Genomic DNA, 8,844 nt, shown 5'->3' on the forward strand with positions numbered 1-8,844 from the left:
TTTTAAACTGCTTTTACAGACAATTGGTCACCTAAAAGCTAAATTTGGTTGTTTTTTCTACCGTAAACACTGTATTCCATCCTGTTGTTATGCCATTACTCTCTCCTTCTGTTGACACATGTGAAAAGTTTTAAAAATTTTTCATTGATAAGACTGCTGGAATTAGATCCCAGATTTCATCTGTTACTAATGATTTTATTGTACACTCTGTCCTTCCAAAAGCAATTGACTTGTTTTACGCCTGTCTCTCTTCCACAGCTCAAAGAAATAATTGCACACATGAAGCCCACTAGGTCTCCCTGTGATGTGAATTCCGTCTCTTTTATTTAAAGAAATGGTTAATTCTATTGGTACATGCCTTTTAACTATTATGAATAGTAGCTTGACATTTGGTGTTGTTCTACCTAGTTTTAAACATGCAGTTATCCAGCCCCTTTAAAAAGCTGGTTTAGACTCCTCTGATATGAATAATTTTCATCCCATTTCAAAATTGCCTTTTATTTCAAAGATGCTGGAGAAGATTGTGTATGCACAGCTTAATGATTTTTTGGTGAAGAACAACATTTCGGTCAGGGTTTAGAGCCGGCCATAGTACAGAATCAGCTCTTTTGAGGGTTACTAATGATATTCTACGTGGCGCTGATTCTGGAAGTTGTGTTGTTCTGTTACTTTTAGATCTTACTGCAGCATTTGACACAGTTGACCATAAGATTCTCATTGATTGCCTTAGAGACCATGTAGGTATTCAAGGTTTACCCTTAGAATGGTTTTCTTCATATTTAAAAGATAGGACTTTTTCAGTCAGTCTAGGGAATTACTCTTCATCTGTTGCCCCTCTCATGTGTGGGGTTCCTCAGGGTTCAATCCTGGGACCGGTTTTGTTTTCCCTTTATATGCTCTCTCTAGGATCAATTTTTGAAAAACACGGCATTCATTATCATTTGTGTGCTGATGACTCACAACTTTATTTACCATTGAAATGCAAGGATCATTTATCCATTCAATCTCTGTATGAATGTTTGGCTGAGGTTAAGTGTTGGTTGGCTAATAATTTTCTCCAACTGAATGAGAATAAATCTGAGTTTATTTTATTTGGTAAAAAGGGATGTGTGGATGATGTCACTGACTGCCTGGGGTTACTTCCTGGGAAAAATCAATCTAGAGTGAAAAACCTTGGTGTCATTTTTGACTCATAGCTCAAATTTGATCGACAAATTAATGCCGTTGTTTAAAATAATTTTTTCCATCTTAGATCTATACCTAAGTTGAAGTCTATCCTTTCTTTTGAGGACTTGGAGAAAGTTGTGCATGCTTTTGTGTCATCTCGTTTGGATTATTGTAATGCATTGTATCTGGGTGTGAGTCAGGCCTCTCTCTCCCGCCTGCAGCTTGTTCAGAATTCAGCGGCTAGGCTTTTAACGGGTACCAAGAAGAGAGAGCATATTACTCCTGTGCTTATTAAATTACACTGGCTTCCTGTACGATACAGGATTCATTATAAAGTGCTATTATATGTTTTTAAAGCTTTGCATGGTTTAGCACCAGAGTATATTTCTGATTTAATCAGTTTGCATCAATCCAATAGGTCTTTGCGTTCTAATGATCAATTACATCTGATGGTTCCTCGATCTCGTTTAAAATGCAAAGGTGATCGGGCCTTTTCTGTTGCTGCTCCAAGGCTTTGGAATGACCTTCCTCTGTCTGTAAAATCTTCTCCTACACTTCCTGTATTTCAGAGTGCGCTTAAAACTCATTTATTTTCATTAGCATTTAAAAATGTCTTGTAATTTGTTTTGTTGTTGTGGTATATGTTTATAATGTTTTATGCTTGATTTTATTTTTATATTTTTATTTAGTCTTCCTGTACAGCACTTTGGTTTCCACACCGTGGTTTTGAAAGTACTTTATAAATAAATAAACTTGAAGTTGAAAGTTGGTGGAATGACCTCCTGATCTCAATTCGAACAGCTGAGTCTTTAGCCATTTTCAAAAAAACATCTAAAGACACAACTTTTTCGCCAGCACCTGACCAACTAATACTAGCACTTACCTATTCTATTCTGTTTTATTCCATTCTATTATTTAAAAAAAACACCCTAGCTACATGTACTGTGCTAGCCTAACTGAGACTTGTCATGGCACTTGTATACTGTTGTTGTTCTCTCGTTACTTCCTGGGAAAAATCTTTCTAGAGTGAAAAACCTTGGTGTCATTTTTGACTCGGAGCTCAAATTTGATCGTCAAATTAATGCCGTTGTTAAAAATAGTTTTTTCCATCTTAGATCTTTATCTAAGTTGAAGTCTATCCTTTCTTTTGAGGACTTGGAGAAAATTGTGCATGCTTTTGTGTCATCTCGTTTGGATTATTGTAATGCATTGTATCTGGGTGTGAGTCAGGCCTCTCTCTCCCGCCTGCAGCTTGTTCAGAATTCAGCGGCTAGGCTTTTAACGGGTACCAAGAAGAGAGAGCATATTACTCCTGTGCTTATTAAATTACACTGGCTTCCTGTACGATACAGGATTCATTATAAAGTGCTATTATATATATTTAAAGCTTTGCATGGTTTAGCACCAGAGTATATTTCTGATTTAATCAGTTTGCATCAATCCAATAGGTATTTGCGTTCTAACGATCAATTACATCTGATGGTACCTCGATCTCGTTTAAAATGTAAAGATGATCTGTGCTTTTCTGTTGCTGCTCCATGGCTTTGGAATGACCTTCCTCTGTCTGTAAAATCTTCTCCTACACTTCCTGTATTTCAGAGTGCGCTTAAAACTCATTTGTTTTCATTAGCATTTAAAAATGTCTTGTAATTTGTTCTTTGTTGTTGTGGTATATGTTTATGTTTTGTGCTTGATTCATTATAAAGTGCTATTATATGTTTTTAAAGCTTTGCATGGTTTAGCACCAGAGTATATTTCTGATTTAATCAGTTTGCATCAATCCAATAGGTCTTTGCGTTCTAACGATCAATTACATCTGATGGTTCCTCGATCTCGTTTAAAATGTAAAGATGATCTGTGCTTTTCTGTTGCTGCTCCATGGCTTTGGAATGACCTTCCTCTGTCTGTAAAATCTTCTCCTACACTTCCTGTATTTCAGAGTGCGCTTAAAACTCATTTATTTTCATTAGCATTTAAAAATGTCTTGTAATTTGTTTTGTTGTTGTGGTATATGTTTATAATGTTTTATGCTTGATTGATTTTTTATATTTTTATTTAGTCTTCCTGTACAGCACTTTGGTTTCCACACCGTGGTCTTGAAAGTGCTTTATAAATAAAATAATGTTTTATGCTTGATTTTATTTTTATATTTTTATTTAGTCTTCCTGTACAGCACTTTGGTTTCCACACCGTGGTTTTGAAAGTACTTTATAAATAAATAAACTTGAAGTTGAAAGTTGGTGGAATGACCTCCTGATCTCAATTCGAACAGCTGAGTCTTTAGCCATTTTCAAAAAAACATCTAAAGACACAACTTTTTCGCCAGCACCTGACCAACTAATACTAGCACTTACCTATTCTATTCTGTTTTATTCCATTCTATTATTTAAAAAAAACACCCTAGCTACATGTACTGTGCTAGCCTAACTGAGACTTGTCATGGCACTTGTATACTGTTGTTGTTCTCTCGGTCTGATTGCTTCTATTGTTCTCATTTGTAAGTCGCTTTGGATAAAAGCGTCTGCTAAATGAATAAATGTAAATGTAAATGTAGATTGGCAGGTTTGAGTGCAGGAAAATACAGTACAGAATACAGAAACCAAATACTACATCGCCAATCTGGAATCATTTCCATTCATGTCACCCATCCGCATTTGTACAAGTGTCTTCAAGTTTACGTGATTGCAAACGCTCGGCTGGTCAAGTTTGTATTTACTGCATTCGGTGTTTGAAAAAAAACAAAACATGAATTACCACTCTGAAACATCCTGTGTTTGATCCTTTAGATTGGCAGGTTTGAGTGCAGGAAAATACAGTACAGAATACAGAAACCAAATACTACATCGCCAATCTGGAATCATTTCCATTCATGTCACCCATCCGCATTTGTACAAGTGTCTTCAAGTTTACGTGATTGCAAACGCTCGGCTGGTCAAGTTTGTATTTACTGCATTCGGTGTTTGAAAAAAAACAAAACATGAATTACCACTCTGAAACATCCTGTTGTAAGCGCGTTTGAGGAGGTGGTTGGTTGTCTCCTGTCGTCGCCGATTCGGGGTCTGAGTTCGGCTCAAACATGTAAGGCCGGACAACATTTCGCTCAGCAGTGACCATCATGAACGGTGTTTCTATTGACCTTACTTGTGAGCATCACCAATCCACAGCAGGCTAGAGCATACATGACCCTAGTTACCTGTGGTTGGCCTGGCCGTGCGTCACTCAGAAAACAACAGGCCAATCAGAAGAGAGGCTCATGAATATTGATTGCACGGGCCAAAATCGACCTGTTCTTTGCAGAGCTCCTGAGAGAGGAGCTGTAAAAATATATTGAGATGGAAAAACTAATTTTGTTTAACACTCACCTTTCACGATCCAATCACTTCCTGATTTATGAAAGTCCTGCCCTGCATTTTTCTTGTGTTCAGTGTTCTTTTAGTATCTATTTACTATTATAGTATTTGTTAATATTTTGAACTAGCTTTTATTTTTATATTTTCAGTTTAAATTTTAATTTTAGTTTAAGTTTTAGTAATAAAGTTTAGCACTTTAAGACCTTATTTTATTTCAGTTTTTTCAAATTTTTTTTTTTTTTAGTTTATCAACTAATATTTAGATCAGAGCTTTAGAACAAAGTCTTTAAGCTCTCAATAAACACATTTGAGCCTGCAATACACTAGATGACTTTTGCCCAAATTTTTTCCCCTGATTTGCAGTCTAGACGAGTCGACGCTAGTTACTGAAATTCAGAGCCAGTCTGCAGAATTCGGTCACTTAGCATATAATGCTCAGTTTTTTCTCTGTAACCATTTATGAAGTCGCAAGTGTACGATGCCTTGTGTTTTAAAATCTGCTCAGATTTTAAAAGTCATGTAGTGTATTCCAGCCAGCACTGTAACTAGTACCGTACATGCACATGCTTTTTGTGTCCTCCATGTACAGTGCATGACCCACCCATCCATCCATCCTGCCAGGCAGAAGCAGAGTTTCCCGATGACAAAAATGCCCGGCAGACAGCTGCCAAGAAGAAATTGATTATATAACAGCCTGAAATTGTTTAATTATTTAGCTACTGTAAAGTAATATCGCTAAATATCCCAAAATCTTGTCTGCTCCTTGAAGTTCCATTATAGCTGCTCGGATCAAAGTCCTGTTTACTGCATGCGTGCCAGAAAAATAAAGAGATTTATTCAGTCACGCATCCCAGAAGGAAATGAAACCAAGTCAAACCAGCTTTGTTTCTGAAGCACAAATCATAAATCTGACCGCTAAACTGCAAGGGAGTGTTTTTCTTTTTTTACACGTGCACGCATTATTCACAAACCTGTCTGCACAGTGCTTGGTGATGGATCACATACACACACTATGAAAATTGCACATGCCATTAACTTCAAAAAGCCGAAACTGTTTAATCGATGAGAACATCTATATTAACCGCTGTGATAGCGGTGGGCTTTCCTACACATCTGTACTTCATGTGTTTATCAACTTTTGTCAGAAGAACGGCCCTTTTAAAACTTTCTGAAGCAGTAAATCAAAGAGCAGGTCTAGCGTGTTATTGGTCTTCTTTGAGGAATGTGGCTCATTGTGTTTAAGGAACATGCCGCCTGCTCCTCCATGTGCTCTACACCTCCCTTCCTCCCCAGTCTTTCGCTCTCTGTTCTTCGATTTTTCACTCTGTCCGTGACTTCCTCTCCTGTGCAGCCATACCTTCCTGTTCTGATCTCTCCTGTACTAATCCACCAATCTTTCATTCCTCCCTTTTAGCTTGTGAATTATGTGCCTTGCCTTAATTGGCACCTGCTCCTCGTCTTGGAACCTTTCTTCTTTTTTACTACTGTTTTTTTTTTTTGTCATGAATTATTTGCCTTTCCACATTCAGATTACCTTTGGCATTACTTAATGCTCACTTAAAGTTAATCTTTAAAACACTAATAATTATATAACACTGTTAAATGTAATCTTTGGCAAATCTCTAAATTAATATTATTTTTATACTGTATGTTTATAATGTTGTGATGCCTAAATTCACTTGTACCATTTAAAATGATTTATGTTAGATTTTATTGCTTTTTTTTTTATTAATTTGCACAAAATATTATTGAATTTTAATATCAGTAATTTATCGGTTATCAGCCATAACGTGAAAAATTATCAGCTTATCGTTACCGGCCATAATTAACATTTGCAATTCATCAGTTAACAATCCAATCACTTGCCGATGAATGAAAGTCCTGTTCTACATTTTTCTTTTTGTATCTACATATTATTATTCATTAATATTTTGAATTAGCTTTTATTTTTATATTTTCAGCTTTTCAGATTTAAATTTTTGCCTAATTTTTAGTAATTTTGTTATGTGCTTTTTTCATTTTTATTATTTTTTTTTATTTCTGTATTTTATTTCAGGTTTAGTAATTTTAGTACTTCAGCTTAACCTTGTCATTTCAGTTAGTTGCCAAGGCAACATTTCTAATTTTCCATCTGATTTTTATTTCAGCTTTATTTCAATTAATGACAATGGTTTTTAATATTTTTAGATTTAGTTTTGGTTAACAATAACAACACTGGTCGCATTGAATATCAAAATGTTTCACTCAAAAATACATACTTTACAGAAGTAAAATGGGTTGCGAATGGCGTTTCATGCTAACCTAAAGTTCGTCTTCTCCCTTTTTCTCAGTTGGTGCTCAATACTTCACCCCTCAACCAGACCTGCACCAGTCCTGCCGCCACCCTGTACGTTCCTGGGCCAACCAGAGCTTTGGTGCCCATCTGCACAACATGACACTGGCTAATGGACGCCTTCGCGTACCCCAGGGCGGTCGCTACTACCTGTACTCCCAGGTGTACTTCCGCTACCCCTCTCCTAGCGAGGGCGATCAAAACGGCGTAAGCCACCAGCTGGTTCAGTGCATCTATAAGAAAACCTCCTACCTGAGGCCGATTCAGCTGCTGAAGGGAGTGGGGACCAAATGTTGGGCTCCGGACGCAGAATACGCCCTTCATTCAGTGTACCAGGGCGGCCTGTTTGAGCTGCAAGCAGGCGACGAGGTCTTCGTGTCCGTCTCATCTCCCACAATGGTGTACGGCGAGGACTCTTCTAGCTACTTCGGAGCTTTCCGTCTGGACCTGTAAGAACATATCAGAGTAGCTAAACCCAGGACCTTACCATTGGGTGGGTCGTTTTGGGGTTGCGACCCAAAGAGAAAAGACTTCATCGTTCACCTTTCCTTTCCTTAAGACTTCGAATATGTGAAGGATGTGTGAATGAGAGACATTTCAGACAAGGTTATTTCTTTTAAAGACAGAGGAATGTATGTATATTTCTACAGATCACATCAAAGATGTGGACCTTTGAAACGGTAGCAAAAAACGAAGAGGAGAGACAAAAACTCACACAACGTGAATCTGTGCCAATGGTGTATAGGGTTTAACGTGTGAACTCGCTCTTGTCCGCTGGAGGGGAATATTTTGTGAACAGCAGATCTAAAACAGTTTTAAAAACAGAGATATGAGAAGAGAATGATGACAGCGGGAATGTAGAGGAAAGAGAGATGAGAGGGGAAGTATGCAGCTCTACCAGCCTCAAAGGAGCATCCTGGCAGTTTGCAAGACTGGAATTCTCCCCGTCCTGTTGGACCAGCGGAGCAACATGCCCGGACAAGAAAAGGACCTAAAAGAGTTCACATGCACACATAAACACAGAGGAATTCAGCTTGTTGCATTTAAGAGCACTCATTCTCTTGAGTATTTATGGCTTCCACGCTTACAAAACACAGCGATAAGATACAACACACATATACGTTTTGTCTCAGATACAAATCATCTTTACAAGTCTCCCTCTGCTGTCTAGTCCGGGGTGCAGGAGGAAGTACTGTCAGGGAGGGACGCACAGACACACGTGCTTCCCAGCTCACGTGGTGCCAGCCATATGAAAGGTTAAATAAACACTACGCTACATGGTTTGTTGAAATGTCGCGGCCATATAATGCTTCGTTTTTGCTAGTGTGCTGCACACACATACAAAAACACTCTCCAAGTGCCTCTTCTTAGTTGTACATCCATCTCTTTCTCTGTGTGGTTGGTTCAACCTGTGTATATAAAATTGTATTTAATTCAGAATCATGAGGTTTGGAAATGAATGTACAAGCGTTGCAGTGTTCTCCCATGAAAATGCCACAAAATGAGCCTCGCGCTGTAAACGTCGTGGCGTTATCCAAATGAAACAGCGCTGTGAATCTCGATACGAGCCTGTTTTTTGGGAGGAGAAAATGTTTGAAGGAGGAGAGGGTGGGGGGTGATTACTTTTTCCACTGTAAATGATCGAGTGCTGTCACAATGGTGTTTCCGAGAGAGAGAGAGAGAGAGAGCAAACACTCGCTTGGGTTTCATTGTAAACCACGAGCATGTTTTCTTCTCTCTGGACTCTGCCCCAGTTTTTACTGATAAAGTCAGTGAGCTAAAGGGTCCCTGCCAAGACAGTGCCTTAAATCACATTATACAGCAAGAGCGAACGAGCCAAGACTCTTTGTGGCATTTAACTATGGTCATAATATTAGTTATACCACACATTACAAAACTTCATTCTGTCTGACTCTTATCTGCAGTTTGTCTGGATTAAGAAACTTGGATGTTGAATTAATCCAGAGGGGGAGAACAAATTATTCTTCAGCAGGT

At 38.1% G+C, this 8,844-nt stretch overlaps 1 protein-coding gene across 1 annotated transcript in view; it reads left to right on the top strand.

The window, feature by feature from the left end:
- LOC107753950 (tumor necrosis factor ligand superfamily member 10-like) overlaps positions 1-8,363 on the top strand; it is a 32,827-nt gene extending 24,464 nt beyond the window's left edge. The window contains exon 5 of the mRNA XM_016570238.1: positions 6,848-8,363. Within this exon, the coding sequence (XP_016425724.1) occupies positions 6,848-7,302 (455 nt within the window). The 3' untranslated portion in view covers positions 7,303-8,363. The remainder of the gene's footprint in view (positions 1-6,847) is intronic.
- Positions 8,364-8,844: the final 481 nt, after the last annotated feature.

The sequence above is a fragment of the Sinocyclocheilus rhinocerous genome, unplaced genomic scaffold (assembly GCF_001515625.1).
Source record: "Sinocyclocheilus rhinocerous isolate Xijiao unplaced genomic scaffold, SAMN03320098_v1.1 scaffold831, whole genome shotgun sequence".
In the NCBI taxonomy this organism is placed as follows: Eukaryota; Metazoa; Chordata; class Actinopteri; order Cypriniformes; family Cyprinidae; genus Sinocyclocheilus; species Sinocyclocheilus rhinocerous.